The 17,199-nt window shown below is 39.4% G+C and overlaps 1 protein-coding gene across 2 annotated transcripts in view; it reads right to left on the bottom strand.

Moving 5' to 3' along the window:
- Positions 1 to 17,199, bottom strand: part of COL4A5 (collagen type IV alpha 5 chain) — a gene marked incomplete at its 5' end in the record, with an annotated part of 191,069 nt that overhangs the window by 68,058 nt on the left and 105,812 nt on the right. For both annotated transcript variants that reach the window (XM_084258283.1, XM_084258284.1), the window contains 6 exons: positions 6,803 to 6,907; positions 7,002 to 7,094; positions 8,946 to 9,114; positions 9,858 to 10,049; positions 10,286 to 10,356; positions 11,745 to 11,837. In XM_084258283.1, the coding sequence (XP_084114409.1) occupies positions 6,803 to 6,907; positions 7,002 to 7,094; positions 8,946 to 9,114; positions 9,858 to 10,049; positions 10,286 to 10,356; positions 11,745 to 11,837 (723 nt within the window). The remainder of the gene's footprint in view (positions 1 to 6,802; positions 6,908 to 7,001; positions 7,095 to 8,945; positions 9,115 to 9,857; positions 10,050 to 10,285; positions 10,357 to 11,744; positions 11,838 to 17,199) is intronic.

The raw sequence follows: 17,199 nt of genomic DNA, 5'->3' as shown, positions 1-17,199 counted from the left end.
TTGTCCTCAGACCAAAGTGTTCTCTTGACTTTCATATAATAAATTGTATCAGCAATGAAGAACTGAAGCAACAATCACCAAAACTTTCAGTAAGTCAAGAGATTATGATTTGGAATAAAATTGTTTGGATACATGTGTGCATCTGTTCTCTGTTTAATATAATCCATTCATTAAGCAAATAACTTTTCGTTCTTACTATGTGCCAGTACTTTTCTAAGCTCTGATAATAGCGAATACAGAAGACAATAATTATTGTTTGCCCCACCAGGAGCAACAGCAGCACCGGACCCTAGCAAGCTCCCTGGACAAGTGTGTGGGGTAGAGACACACCCAGCAGAAACCCCAAGGACAAAGGTACAGTCCTGTTAAGCTCCCTGAGTGAGAGTGGGAGCAGATCTGTCCCAACAGACACACTACTGACATCAGGTTGTCTTACTAAACTCTAGGAAGGAGATGAACCCACAGTAACAGACCCCTTCCCACTGCCACAGTCAAGAACACTACCCACTAACTGAAAACCCAGTTATAGATTAGCTCTCCAAAACATACAGTGTCACATATTGGAAAAGAACTTCTGTACTCTCAATTGTTAGAAAGCAAATAATGGGGAGTTGAAAAAACACAACAAATAGTAACCTGAGTGCAAAGATCAATACTATACCACAGAGAGAAAATAAATCTCCAGAACTCAATCACAGACATAGGACACCTGTTCTTTCTATCAGATAGAGTTCAAAATTGCTATAAACAAATTCCAAAAAATGGAAGAAAAGAGAGAAGACACAGAAAAATTCATCAAAGATAGACAAGAAATCTCAGAAAAACAAATGAATGTCCTCAGAAACAAAATTAATGAATATGAATAGATGCTCAAAATTGAAGCTTTAAATGAGAAAATAACAGGGTACAGGGTGTAAAGGGATCAATACAGCAGCTGAAAAACTCTGGAGGAAGCTATGAAAGTAGAATAGACCAAAGGGAAGAATAAGTCAGTAACCTTGAAGGTAAGAATGCACAAAGAATCCAGGTGGAAGAAAAAAGAAATTCAAGGGGGGAAAAAAAGGAAGAAATATTTTGAGAATTATCTGACACCATGAGGAAAGGCAATATAAGAGTAATTGGAATCCTGGGGTGGGGGGAGGAGAGAAAAGGGGAAAGAGACCTTATTTAAAGAAATAACAGAGGAAAAATACCTAATCCTGGAGAAAGAATTAAATATAGAAATCCAGGAAGCTGAAAGAAAACAGGGTGCCTAAACAAAATGAGACCTACACAAAGGTACAGTAGTAGTAAAACTTCACAGAGTTCCTGAAGACTTCTCTGAAGACACACTATGGGCTAGAAGGAAATGGAATGATATGATGATGCAACCTCACTCTGGTAAGAATGGCTCATATTAAAAAATGTTTAACAACAAATGCTGGCAAGGATGTGGAGAAAAAGGAACCCTTTTACACTGTGGTAGGAATGCAAACTGGTCCAATCACTATGGAAAGCTGTGTGGAGGACTTGCAAATTACTAAAAATGGAGCTACCACATGACCCAGCAATTCCACTCCTAGGCATCTACCCAAAGGATACAAAGAGCATTAATTCAAAAAGAAACCTGCACTCATAAGTTTACTGCAGCATTATTTACAATAGCTAAGATATGGAAACAACCTAAATGTCTAAAAACAGACAACTGGATTAAAAAGAGGAGGTAATATATATATATATATATATATATATATATATATATATATATATACACACACACACACACAATGGAATACTTGGCCATCAAAAAAGATAAAGTCATGCCATTTGCAGCTACATGGATGGAGCTGTAAGGGATTACGCTCAGTGAAATAAATCAGAAGGAAAAAGAAAAATATTGCATGGGCTCACTTATAGGAGGAATATAAGGAAACGGAACAAAGGGTCAGAGGGGGAAAAAAAGACAAAAGCAGCAGGAAAATTATACCTCTGAGACATATAGGAGGGGAGGGGTAGAGAGGGGTTCAGAACAGGGGAGGGAAGACCACATGGGACTATAGTAATGGCTGACGGGTGAAGTGGTGATGAGAGATTTACAGGGATTACACCTGAGGGGAGAATCAAATATTGAACAAAAATGAACAATGATGCAAGAAAAAAATACTTAAAATAAAAACTTCCAATCAAGAATACGCTATCAGATATGAGAGAAAAATAAAGGCCATCTCAGACAAACTGAAACTGAAGGAGATTTTAAACTCTAGAACCCCAATGACTAAATATTGTAAGGAGCTCTGGTATCTAAACCAAAAAGAGGAACATACACAATAAATGAACAAGGAAATAGAAACACAAAATGTAGGACAAAATGGCAGAAATGAAGTTTTATGTATCAATAATTACTCTAAATATAACTGAACTTAACTCACCAATTAAAAGGCAAAATGTGTCTGGTTGGATTAGGAAAGAGAATGCAACTTTCTTCTGTCTCCAAGAAATGCACCCAAATTCCAAAGATAAAGATAGATTCACAGTAAGGAGGTGGAAAACTGTTTTACAAGCAAATGGAACCCAAACAAAGGCAGGGACAGCCATCCTCATATCTGATGAAATAGATATTTATCTAACAAAGGTAACAAGACACAGGGATGGACACTATAAAATGATTCAAGGAAAAATATATCAGGAATAAAGACACAATAGCCTTAAACAAAAGCTAGACCACATAGGCTTCAATATACATTTATAGGGCACCGTGCCCCAAAACAGCAAAATACACATTTTCTCAAGGGCACACGGGACATTCTACAGAACTTAACCACTTATTGAGTCACAAGATAAGAATCAACAAATTCCTGAAGACTAAAATCATACTAAGCCTCTTCTCTGACCATAAAGGTATCAAGCTAAAATTCAACTACAAAAAGAAAGCAGGAAAAACCTATATGTAGACATTGAACAACACATTACTGAATGACGATTGGGTAAATGAAGAAATCAAAGAAGAAATCACAGAACACCTTGAGGGCCCCCTGGGTGGCGCAGGGGTAAAAGACAGCACTATCAAGCTACTGCCAGCTACTAGAGCATGAGTTTGATCCCCAGCCTGCCAGGGTGCTAACCCACATGGTGCAGCGGAACTCTTCTGTCTCACCCACTGCTCCCCTCAGCAGTGTATTTCAGTAGATCTGCCTCTTCTGCTCCCCACTCTGTCTGGTGAATCCTCTCATCCCCCACACCTCTGGCTTACACCCCAGTTCTTGTATGCATAAATAAATAAATCTTTGGAAAAAACACCTTGAGACAAATGACAATGAGGCCACAATCTTCCAGGCCTTATGGGACATAGCAAAAACATTACTTAGAGAGACGTATATAGCAATAAAGGCCCACAACAACAAACAAGAAAGAGGTCAAATAAATAACCTTATCTCTTACCTCAAGAAACTGGAAAAAGAAGAACAAACATAATCAAAAGCCAGGAAAAGAAAGGAAATAATAAAAATAAGAGCAGGAATAAGTGAAATAGAAATAAAAAATTGACAGTCCACAAGATTAAGGAAATCAAAAGTTGGTTTTCTGAAAAAATAAGCAAAAAGGGAGAAAATTCTAATAAATAAAATGAGAAATGAAAGAGAAGTTACAAATTCAGAGGATAACAAGAGATTAATATGAACATTTGTATGCTAATAAGTCCAATAACCTAGAAGAGATAAACAAATTCTTAGAATTATACAACCACCAGAGATTGAATAAACAGAAATCCTAAATAGACCAGTCACAAGCAAGGAAATTTAAACAGTAATTAAAACTCTCACAAAAAATAAAAGTCCAGGAACACACAGCTTTACCAAACTTTCAAAGATGATCTAAACCTATCTTTTTCAAACTCTTTCAAATATTGAGAGAGAATACCTCCAAACACATTTTATGAGGAATCATTACTCTAATACTAAAACCAGACAAAGACAACACACAAAAAAGAAAACTACAGACCAAATTCCCTAATGAACACAGACATAATAATTCTCAATACAATCTTAAAACTTAATCCAACAATGCATTAAAAGGATTATATGCCATAACCAAGTGGGATTTGTATCAGGGACAAAAGGATGATGCAACATCTGAAAATCAACCAATAAAAGAAAGATAAAAGCCATATGATCATATCAATAGATGTCAAAAAAGCATTTGAGTGGGTACAACTTTCATTTATAATGAAAACCCTAAAAAAAAAGGTAAGTGGGACATATCTCAACATAATAAAGGCCATATATGACAAACCCAAAGTTAGCATCATTTTCAAAGGTAAAAAACTAAACACTTTTACACTAAGATCTGGTACAAGACAAGAATATGCACTGTCATCTCTATTATTCAACATAGTATTGATATTCTAAGCTAGAGCATTCAGGCAATAGAGAGGTATAAAAAGAATGCAAATTTGGAAATAAGAAACTATCACTACCTGCAGACAACATGATAATATACATAGACAACTCTAAAGACTACTATAAAACTAATTGAAAAAAAAATCTGTTCATCAAAGTGCCAGGTTTCAAAAACAATACATAAAAACCAGTTGCCTTCCTATATACAAATAATTAGCCAGAAAGGAAGAAATTAAGGAAACAATCCCATTTATAATTAAGCCAAAAATAATTAAATACCTTGCAGTGCACTTAACAAAGAAAACTATGAGACAAAGTTTTAAGAAATAAACAAAGTCAAAAAGAAATAGAAAGATATTCCCAGCTCATAGACTGGAAGCATAAACATTGTCAAAGTGGACATCCTAATCAAAGCAATATAGAGATTAAATGTAATCCTGACAAAAATAGGAAAGAATGGCAGCATCACACATCCAGATTCAAACTATACTACAAAATAGTAATGAAAATGGTAGCATAATGAGACAAAACCGGACACACAGACCATTACAGTAGAATTGAGACCCTAGAAATAGACCCACACCTATATGGACATTTAATCCATGACAAACAAGCTAAGAACATACACTGAAACTAGCAAAGCCTCTTCATTAAGTGGTGTTGGGAAAACGTAGTCACATGTTAAGGAATGAAAGTAGACCTGTATCTCACACCATACACAAAATTTAATTCAAAATGGATAAAAGACTTGGATGTTAAGACCTGAAACCATAAAATACACAGAAGAAAACATAGGCAAAACACTCCACAACATAGAATTCAGAGATGCCTTTGTTCATTTCTCTCCAGCAACAAGGAAAACAAATGGGAAAATAAATAATTGGAACTAGATTAAACTAAAACACTTCTACAGAATAGAAGAAAATATCCCAGCAGGGCGGCCCCCTCTTACACTGTTAGTGGCAATGTAGACTGGCCTAGCCCCTATGGAAAACGGTATTGAGGTTTCTCAAATATTAAAAATGGATTTCCCATACAATCCAGCAATTCTACTACTACGTATCCTTCTGAAGAATGCAAAAACACTAATTCAAAGGGAAATGTGCAATCCCATGTTAACTGAAGCACTGTTTCAATAGCCAAGCTATAGAAAACTATGTGCCCAAATACAGATGACTGTATCGACATGATGTGGTATTTATGACAATGGAATACTAATCAGCTATCGAAAAGATAAACATTTGCCATTTGTGGAAACACAGAGAGAGCTGGAGGGTATTATGCTAAGCAAAATAAGTCAGAAGGAGAAAGACAAATACCAGATGATGTCACTATATGTGGAATAGAGAGAAACCAAAAAAAGGGATCAAATAAAGCCAAACTAATAACAAACCCTAGAAAACAGACTATAAAACTAAGGCTACTAGAAGCGGAGGGGGAGGGGTGAGAGCAAGGTGGTGATGGTGCACAATGCACTATGATGGTGGACAATGTGTGTTTTGGTTGTACGTTGTGTTGTAACAACACCTGAGGGGGAAGATCTATACTTCTAAAACACAAACAATACTATAAACCAATGTAAAGTCATTAAAAAATAAAATAGAATAATTCTTGTGATTTTTCATTTATTTATTTATTTTTTTAAAAGATTTATTTATTTATTTATTTATACAAGCACTGGGTAGAGTCAGAAGTGCGGGAGGGTGAGAGAATTCACCAGAGCCAGAGCGGGGAGCAGAGCAGGCAGAAGCACCGAAGTACACTGCTGAGGGGAGCAGCGGGCAGCAGGAGAGTTCTGTGCGCCATGTGGGACCCTCCTCCGGTGGCCGGGGAGCAGCCGGGGATCGAACCGGCGCTGCAGAGGCTGCGGGCAGCTACACAATCCAGCGCTCAACTGCTGCGCCACCGGGGAGGCCCTCTTGTGATTTTTTAAACGTACATATAATTTTTGCATATCTTTGACCCAGATATTTTGTTATGTGTAGTGTTTTAGATAAAGTCAATAAAATTATAGTGCATCCATGATGTAATTTTTCATTTACATTCTTTTTTTTAAGACCCTATTTATTTATGCATACAAGAGCTGGGGTACAGGCCAGAGATATGGAGGGTGAGAGGATTCACCAGAGACAGTGGGAAACAGAACAGGCAGACTGACTGAAATACACTGCTGAGGGGAGCAGCGGGCGAGACAGGAGAGGTCTGCCTCATCATGTGGGTTTCTCCCTGGCTGGCCAGGGATTGAACTCGTGCAGCAGAGGCTGCTGACAGCTTCAGAGGTTGCGTCTTGATGCTTGCGCCACCAGAGAGGCCCTTACATTCTTCATATTACACAGAAAGTATAAACAATAATTGCTTCTTGAATACACTATATCAAAATTATAATATTAACCAACTAAACTATCCTCCCTGTTACCCAGCCTACATACCTTTGGGACCAGGTGGTCCAGTACGTCCAATTCCAGGGATACCTGGTTCTCCTTTGCTACCGGGTATTCCTGGCAAGCCTGGTTGGCCTGGGAGTCCAGGGTCACCTATGGAGAAAGGGCAGTTTTTTCTTGAGAGGGAAATGTGCGAATAAAAAAGTCAATAAATGTTAAAGATGTGATAAATAAATTCTCCATATACCTGGAAGACCCACTTCACCATCTCTTCCTGGGTTACCGGGCAAGCCTGGTTTCCCTGGTTGGGTTATGGTATGACCTGGATCACCTTTAGGACCTAAGAAAAAGGGATTTAATAGTGAAAGAGATGTGTTCACTAGACTAATGATCTCTAATTAAAAATACTAAAGGCAATTTATAGACAGTCTTCTGAAAATGCATAATAAAAAAATCCACAAGAAAAGCCTATTCAAGGATGACAGCAAGAATTCAAATTGATTTCTGATCATTAAAGACATCATACAGAAAGTGAAAATAGTAAGCCATAATGAGTGAAGGTTTTGCAAAATTAAATAGCTAACAAATAACTAAAACGGAAAACTCAAATTCCTCTAAATCAATAAGACAAAGAAACAACTCAATTGAAATAATTCAAATATTCAAAACATTTGAATAGGCATTTCACAAAAGGAAATTCAAATGGCCAATAAACATATGAAAAGGTTCTAAACTTTAATGTAATCATAAAAAAGCAAAAAAAAAAAACTGCCAAGAGATATATCACACTCAATAAAATGGCAAAAATGTGAAAGTTTGACATTACAAAATATCTATGAAGATGTAGATTAACAAGAAATGTCTAATACTGCTTGTGGGAATATAAATTGGTACAATTACTCAGCATAGCTTGGAATTATCTACTAAACCTGGAGATGTACTCATTAATACCTCAAAAATTCTTTTGTGTGTCATATAATCTCTGTAGCAACTACTCAACTCTACTATGATAGCACAAAAGCAAGCATAGACAATAGTGAATGGGTGTGGATATATTCAAATAAAAGTTTCATTTATGCAATGGATGATGGACTAGTTTTGGTCCACGGGCCATAGTTTGCTGATCCTTGCCCCAGAGAAGATGTACACATGTATATTAGGATGGATATACAAAAATATGCATAGAAGCGTCATTGACAGTAGGCCTGAACTATAAATATAGTAGACCCCCCCCCACCCCCGGAGGATAGAATCCAATCCCAACTGGATGCCTAAAGCCATGGACAGTACAGAACCCTATATATACACTACACTTTTTTGTATACATCCATAACTAAAAGACAGTTTGATTTAAATTTAGGCATGGTAAGAGATTACAAATAATAACTAATAATATAATAGGGCAATTATAAAAATATGCTGTAATAAAAGTTATGTGAATGATTTCTCTCTCTCAATATCCTATAGTAGGTATTATTTTCAGATTCTGGTCGACGGGGGTAACCTAGTCAGGGTTTCTCTCTGAAACTGCAGAGAGAAAAAAGCCTCAGATAAGGGGAGACTACTGTAACTCAACTATCAATTAACAATACAATGGGTAAATCAATTGTAACACACACACACACTTATACAAATACTACACAGCAATGAAAATGAATGTACTATAGTTACACACAAAGTTAGCATAAAGAATACTTACCTATGAGTCCATGAATATGGAGTTCCAGAAGAAACATAATCAAAATACTTTGTTTATAGATACATATCTAGCTGGTAAAGCTAGAGAGTAAATGGAAGGAAATTAAGCAGAAGTGGTTACATTTAGAGAGATGGAAGGGGATTGTGACAGGGAAGACAGAGGAAGATGGTGGTTTCTAGGAGACTGGCAATGTCGTTTCTTAATATGTGTTAATTGCATGTGTGTTTCCATTATAATTGATTGTTAAACTATGCATTATGTATCATGCACTTAAAAAAAACAGAAACAGCAAAATTGAAGGCAGAAAAAATTTAAACTCCCCTTTAAAAAAAAATACATTGTTTTCCCTTGCTAAGGAGTTCTATAAACAATAACTAACTAATGGCCAGGGAAACACATCTCTCATGAAAGGAAGTGAAGAATGGGCAAAAAAAATAAGCATTTCTGCTTTTAATCACTAAATTAAAAATAAAACATCTGTAGTAAACTCACCTGGTATTCCTGGCTGGCCTGGATTTCCTGCCACACCTTGTATGCCTTTTTCACCTACTGGGCCTGGAGGGCCAAAACCAAGAGGGCCCATTGGCCCCCTATTCCCTGGGAGACCTGGTAAGCCAGGGTTTCCAGGAGGACCTCTTTCACCCTTAAAAGCAATTCCACCCTGTAAAGGAAAAAGTTCAATACAGAAACATATAGATATAACAGCTACCTATAGGTTGGTATTACTGAATACAACTAGAGAAATTATACAGCCAAATAGTTCTTTTTAAAAGTTTTATGTACAAGTTATTTAGCATGGTATTGTATGATCACTCCACTTAATCATTCTTTCAACAGATATTTTTGAGTTTCTATTATATGCCAAGAACTGGTGATACAGAAAAGAATGAAAATAGATAATACCACTACCCTGCCCTCATGAAGCTTACAAGACGTATACAGTCTAGTTAACATTTTATAAAATGTCACTTCCCATAGAAATACTAGGCTGTGTAATGTCCACAAAATAAAACTGTTCATTTATGGTTAGTCATTAGGTTCTGTGATATATTTAACATGGCATCTACTCAGACTAATCTCTAAGCTTATTATAGATTAAAAAAAAAACAAATTAGACTTTTGTTGTCAGTTCTAAGTGAAGTGGGTTAAGTGGGGTAACAGAAGGGGTACCTCACACTGACCCATATGCATCTTAATTTCTTGCCCACCTATTCATAGTCAATATTAATATAGTAATGGGTTAACAAGGAAGGAATTTATAAAATGATTGAGTAGAAAGACTGGTAAAGAAACCCTAGTCAGTAATAATGTAACCATTACTATGTATAATCACATTCTTTTTAGCATTGAATATCCCTAAGTAACAACTTGACATCACAAACCAAGAATATCAAACCAGCTTACAGGTTCTCCTTTGGGGCCAGAAAGACCTGGCAATCCATCCTTTCCAGGGGTGCCAGGTAAACCAGGCAGCCCTGGAGGACCAGGGGAACCCAACTCTCCTTTGTCACCCTTCATTCCTGGAAAAGTGAGGATGTCACCAGGTTCACCTTTAGAGCCAGGAAAACCTGGAGCACCTGGAGCTCCTGGTGTACCCTGAAAGAAAGAAAAAGAAAATCAGTTTTTTCGAACATTTTCTCTCTCCAGTTTATTTGATCAACCCACCCAATAAGATTTAGTGTACACAGCAATGAATCCAGTGAGGTATGTGAATCAAATAAATCACAATTTAATAGAAAACCTAAATTTCTTTTATATCTATATCCACAAGTGAAAATCAAAGTATAAATGGCTTCCTTTTACCTTTGTTCTATAACATACTTGAAACTTACCATTAATCCTTTGGGACCAGTTGCACCAGCATGTCCTTTTTCACCTTTCTGTCCAGGGAAACCAACAGATCCTAACACACACACACACACACACACACACACACACACACACACAAGACAATGTGAACTTTGAGGTTGAACCCCTGACAACGTTTATATAAAATTCAGCAAGTCAGGAAGTAAAGTTTCAAAATAAGAAGCCCATTTAATTCCTTTTAACAAGTCACATTTTCATTTTCCCATTTTACGCTCCCCAAATGAGGAAGCCATCTGTTCATCTAAGTAATCTAACATTTAATATTATGTCTTTAGCTTCTTTCAACTCCAAAGCCTCTCAGAGCTCTCAGGTACCAAGTAGTATGCACAGAGCTGTTTAGGCTTCCATAACCATACCATTACAAAGGAGAGAAAGTGGTAAGGACAAAGTCTGCATATGCATATCTTTCTTTGTTATGACCTCAACAATGTTTGCAGAGCCTTAATATTCCTTTCTTTGGCTTGTTGCTCCCTAATAATTTCCTTTATGAGAAGCATTTGGTAGCCAGACCAGAGGAAATAATAATGCAGTTATTCTCAAAATGGGCCCCTGGACCAGATGTATCAGTATCACTTGGGTACTGGTGAATTCTTGGGTATCACCTGGGTACTGCGAATTCTTGATCTTCCTCAGATCTATGGAATCAAAAACTTAGGCAGTAGGGCCCTCTAGGTAACTCTGATACACTCTCAAGTTTGAGAACAACTAGACAGGAGGTACAATGCTAAATTATTAACTTCCAGTATCATCTACACAACATGGTGAAAAAATTATTTCTAAGCATCAAACGAATTGGTTTCATTGATAAGCACACTAGACAGAACGGTAAAGGATCTGTTGTCTAGTCTTAGCTCTGACACAGACATAAAGTGTAGTTTCAAGAGAATATAACATTGGGATATACCAAGAGGCAGAAATAGTTGAGTTTGAAGGACATCAAAAGATTTTTTGATTAGAAATGGGGAGGTAAGATTTATACACAGAGAAGAATATTGGCATTTGAATTAGAAGTTCTCAATTAGAAGTTCTGTTCCTTAATGACAACATGTGATACATTCCCAATGAGTAGAACCTCTGCCACTGGAAACTATACTCAGGACTAGCATCAAACTTCTCCCTAGTTTTCTGGAAGAAGGAAGTCTATCTCTTTGTAAGTTATTTTCCTCATTATGTGGAAAACAGGGAAGGTATTTTTCCTGGAATAATATTGTCAGCACCATGCTAGAAAATGTTGGCAGTTTCAAGTATTAGAACCAAGAGCCTAATTTATTTACTTCATAGAAGACAGAGGCATTTCATATTTAATTATTTATGGAAAGTGACTAGTTACATAATGAAAAATTGTTATCATTCTAAAATTACAAGCTGACTAAAATCTATCCAAAAAATATTTTAAAAGGTTGCCTTGAGACAATGTTTTACCTGGAGGACCTGGAAGACCTGGCAAACCAGGTTGACCTGGAGGTCCTGAAATACCAGTTCCAATGCAGTTGAAACATGTGTCACCCTTTTCACCTAGGAAAAAAACATAATAAAACAAATGTTACTGAAATTATTATATCTATCTTTTTTAAATAGGTTCTAAAGTTAGCACTAAGGGACAACACTCTTATCTAACAGTGTAGTTAGAGAAACCTAAGTCTAAAACAAATTTGTTTGATAAAGATTGATTGAATGCCTACCATGTGTGCCAAACACTGTTCTAGGTGTTTGTGATACAACAGTAAACAGAGATGGGGGGCGGAGCAACATGGCGGCGAGGAGACGCTGCGAGTAAGATCTCCCATTAAAAAAAGTTAATAGGGAGGAAAAGCGGCAGGTCCCAGTGAGAACTGGGACACGGAAGATAAACGGACGACTCCAGCAAACTGCCCGAAGAAGAAAGTTGCCATAAAAGAGGACGAGAAGGGAGGGAAGCGCAGAACCCTGCTCCCCTCCCCCGCCCACAGAGGCGGCACTCTCCGACCGGCAGAAAGGAGGGAAACAACAAACCAAAAAGGCCAACAAGAAAAACGGACGCAGCAAGTGGGACTGTGAGTGGAAAGGAACTATTGCAGCCACCACACCCCGTGAACAGGAGAGGCGAACCCTGCAGGATCCGCCGCGGAGGTGAGCTCCAGGCGCCATTAAAGAGAGCCCCGCCCCCCAGGAGGAGACCAGCACCAGCACACAGCCCCGGCCGCCCGGTAAGCTTGCGCGAAAGCGGCGCGGATCCGGACCGGATCGCAGCTGCACAGGTCCCCGCGCCTGCGACCTAGGCTTGCGGGGAGACGGCGGAGGCCCTCCCTGAGTGAGCAGGAACAAGGCGCCCAGGCAGGGGAGCGGGATTCAAAAGGCGCCATTCCCGCGCCACTGATCTGGGCTACAGCCCGCGTCCTGGAACTGAGGGCTTTGGAACTGAGACCCGGGGCACGAAATTAGGGGGAGACGGCGGAGGCCCTCCCTGAGTGAGCAGGAACAAGGCGCCCAGGCAAGGGAGCTGGACTCAAAAGGCGCCATTCCCGCGCCACTGATCTGGGCTACAGCCCGCGTCCTGGAACTGAGGGCTTTGGAACTGAGACCCGGGGCACGAAATTAGGGGGAGACTGCGGAGGCCCTCCCTGAGTGAGCAGGAACAAGGCGCCCAGGCAAGGGAGCTGGATTCAAAAGGCGCCATTCCCGCGCCACTGATCTGGGCTACAGCCTGCGTCCTGGAACTGAGGGCTTTGGAACTGAGACCCGGGGCACGAAATTAGGGGAAGACTGCGGAGGCCCTCCCTGAGTGAGCAGGAACAAGGCGCCCAGGCAAGGGAGCTGGACTCAAAAGGCGCCATCCCCGCGCCACTGATCTGGGCTACAGCCCGCATCCTGGAACTGAGGGCTTTGGAACTGAGACCCGGGCACGAAATTAGGGGGAGACGGCGGAGGCCCATCCTGAGTGAGCAGGAACAAGGCGCCCAGGCAGGGGAGCAGGATTCAAAAGGCGCCATTCCCGCCCCACTGATCTGGGCTACAGCCCGCGTCCTGGAACTGAGGGCTTTGGAACAGAGACCCGGGGCACGAAATTAGGGGCGTGGGTTCCCCACGACGGTGGGGCACAAGGCAGACACAGCACCCCAAAGCCGTTGAGGTGTACCCTACCATCCCCGCTCTGCTCCCTGTCCCACGGGGTGGAAAATCAGCTCCCCAAGGGCTCTAGGAGAGATCTCTGGCACCACCTAGCGACTTGAAGCCAGCAGAGGCTCCTGAAGGAGCTAGTGGCCAGCTGGGGAGTTTGCCCACACCGGGCCCCTTCCGAACAAGTAGTCTGAGCCCACAGGGAGAGCGAGCACCCACAGCTGGGGCAGACCAGGTGCGCAGAAGAGTGTGCCTGAGACCAGACACGCAGGGAGTGTGTCCCACATCACCATTTTAGAACAGGGACATTTCTTCAGTAAAGACTACCTGCAGAAGGCTTCCTCAGGAGCCAGAGGTGAGCGGGGGAAGTTCGCCCACGCCAGACCCCCTCTGGCCTGCAGTCCAAGCCCAGAGGGGAACAGGAACCCACCGCCGGGGCAGACCAGGCGCACAGGGGAGTGTGTCCCTACATCGGCATTTTAGAACAGGGACCTTTCTCCAGTAAAGACTGCTTGAAACTGACAGATGACTCCTGGAAGAACCAGAGGGGAACAGAGAAGCCCACCCAAGATGCCGGCCAGTCCCAACTACACAGTGTCCCAACGCATACGGCAAATTAGAAAACAGACAGTAGGGAAGAGAAGAACCACACGCAACCTAGCAACTCTCCAGAGAAAAAGCACACCACAAAAAGAAAGCCAGCCCCCAGATTGCAAAGACAATAACTTGGAAGAATTTCTGAGCCTTCCAGAAAGAGAATTTAAAATTGCCGTGATTAAAAAACTAACAGAAGTCATAAAGGAAAACAATGATAAGGGAAAAATAATCAACGATCAGAAGAATGCAATTGAGTCCCTAGAGAGGGAAAACAATGGTCAGAAGAAAGAAATTGAGTCCCTAAAGAGGGAAGTAAAAGAAATGCAGGAGATCAAAGAATTAATGGAAGAACTAAAGAATTCTGGGAAAAGCAATGAAAGCAGAATAGATGAAATGGAAGAACGAATAAGTAATCTTGAAGACATAGAAATAAAAAGAACCAAAACAGAAAAGGAAAGAGAAGTACGAAGGAAAAAGAACGAAGAAAGACTTCGGGAACTATCTGACTCCATGAGGAAAGGAAATATAAGAGTTATAGGAATACCAGAAGGAGAGGAGAGAGATGTAGGAACAGAGAAAATATTCAAAGAGATAATTGAAGAGAACTTTCCAAATGTGAAGAAGGAGCTGAAAATTGATATACAAGAAGCTAGAAGAACACCAAACTTCCACGACGAAAGGAAAAATACAGCAAGACACATAATAGTAAAGCTCCCAAGAATCCAGGACAAGGAAAAAATAATGAAGCTGGCAAGAGGGAAGAAACAGATAACATTCAAAGGAAAACCAATCAGGCTGACATCAGACTTCTCCGAAGAAACACTACGGGCAAGGAGAGAGTGGAGGGACATAGTCAACAGACTCCAAGAATACAGATGCCAACCAAGAATACTCTATCCCGCAAAGCTCTCCTTCCTCTTTGAAGAAAGAATATGGACCTTTCCAGACAAACAGAAACTCCGGAATTTCATTGCAACTAAACCCCCACTCCAAAAAATACTACAAGGAGTCCTAAAGCCAGAACCTCAGAGCGACGAATAACAATGAAAGAAGGCCAAAAAAAAAAAAAGTTATTAAAAGAATAAATAAATAAAATCAAAGGAAAGACAAACACAATGGCAAATACAGATGTTAACATATCAATAATAACTCTGAATGTAAATGGACTAAACTCTTCAATAAAAAGACACAGAGTTGCAGCCTGGATTAAGAAACAAAACCCAACCTTTTGCTGTCTCCAGGAAACACATTTAGCTACAAAAGATAAAAATAGGCTCAAAGTTAAAGGATGGAAAACAATCCTACAAGCAAATGGACCAAAAAAGAAAGCAGGAACAGCTATACTTATATCAGATAAAACAGATTTCAAACTCAAAAAGATAAAAAGAGACCCCAAGGGTCACTACATTATGATCAAGGGGACAATACTTCAAGAAGAAATAACACTCATTAACATATACTCACCAAACGAAGGAGCACCAAAATATATCAGACAACTGTTGTCCTCTCTGAAAACAGACATCAGAGAAAACACATACGTAGTGGGAGACTTCAACACACCACTATCAACAATGGATAGATCAACAAGACAAAAAATAAGTAAAGAAACTAAAGCTCTAAATAAGGACCTAGAGCAATTGGGCTTAACAGACATCTATAGAACACTAAACCCCAAAAAAACGGAGTACACATTTTTCTCAAGCGCACACGGATCATTCTCCAGGATCGATCACATACTGGGGCACAAGACAAACATCAACAGATACACCAAGATTGAAATCATATCAACCATCTTTTCTGACCATGAAGGCATCAAACTAGAAATAAACCATAAAAAGAAGGCAAGGAACTTTCCTACCTCATGGAGATTAAAAACCACACTACTGGAAGACCATTGGACTAATGAGGAGATCAAAGAAGAAATTAAAAAATTTTTTGAATTGAACGACAAGGAGGACACCAATATCCTAAATGTATGGGATGCAGCAAAAGCAGTAATAAGAGGAAAATATATAGCAATAGAAGCTCACATCAAGAAACAAGAAAGAACGCAAAGAAACAACCTAATCTCGAAGCTCAAAGATCTAGAAAAAGAACAACAAAAAAACCCCAAAACCAGTAGAAGAAAAGAAATAATAAAAACCAAAGCAGAAATAAATGAAATTGAAACTAAAAAAACAATCCAAAAGATCAATGAAACCAAGAGCTGGTTCTTTGAAAAAATCAATAAAATAGACAAACCCCTAGCCAGGCTCACAAAGGAAAAAAGGGAGAAAGCACAAATAAACAGGATCATCAATGAAAGAGGAGAAATCACAACGGACACAGCAGAAATCAAAAGAATAATCAGTAACTACTATGAACAGTTATATGGAAACAAGTTCAACAATCTAGAGGAGATGGACAAATTCCTACAACTCTACAATCACCCAAAGCTAGATAAAGAAGAAATAGAACACCTAAACAGACCAATTACAATTAGCGAAATTGAAATGGTAATAAAAAACCTCCCCAAAAACAAAAGCCCAGGACCTGATGGATTTACAAATGAATTCTACCAAACATTCAGAGACGAATTAGTGCCTATCCTTCACAAACTCTTCCAAAAAATTGAGAAGGAAGGGACAATACCAAACACGTTTTATGAAGCCAACATTACACTAATACCAAAACCGAACAAGGACAACACAAAAAAGGAAAACTACAGGCCAATCTCCCTAATGAACACTGATGCAAAAATCCTCAATAAAATTTTAGCTATCAGAATCCAACAATGTATCCATAAGATAATTCACCACGACCAAGTTGGATTCATTCCAGGGGCACAAGGATGGTTTAACATCCGAAAATCAATCAACGTTATCCAACACATCAACAAAAAGAAATATAAAAACCATATGATAATATCAATAGATGCTGAGAAAGCTTTCGACAAAGTGCAACACCCATTCATGATAAAAGCCCTTGAAATTCTTGGGATACAAGGAACATACCTCAACATCATAAAGGCCATCTATGACAAGCCAACAGCCAGTATCATTCTCAATGGTGAAAAGCTGAAAGCAATTCCATTAAGATCTGGAACAAGACAAGGATGTCCACTCTCACCATTGCTTTTCAATATAATACTGGAAGTCCTAGCCAGGGCAATAAGACAAGAGAAAGACATCCAAGGAATCCAAAT

Source organism: Talpa europaea, assembly GCF_964194135.1.
Source record: "Talpa europaea genome assembly, chromosome: X".
In the NCBI taxonomy this organism is placed as follows: Eukaryota; Metazoa; Chordata; class Mammalia; order Eulipotyphla; family Talpidae; genus Talpa; species Talpa europaea.
The sequence above is the reverse complement of the archived record's forward strand: the minus strand, read 5'-3'. Positions and strand labels throughout refer to the sequence as shown.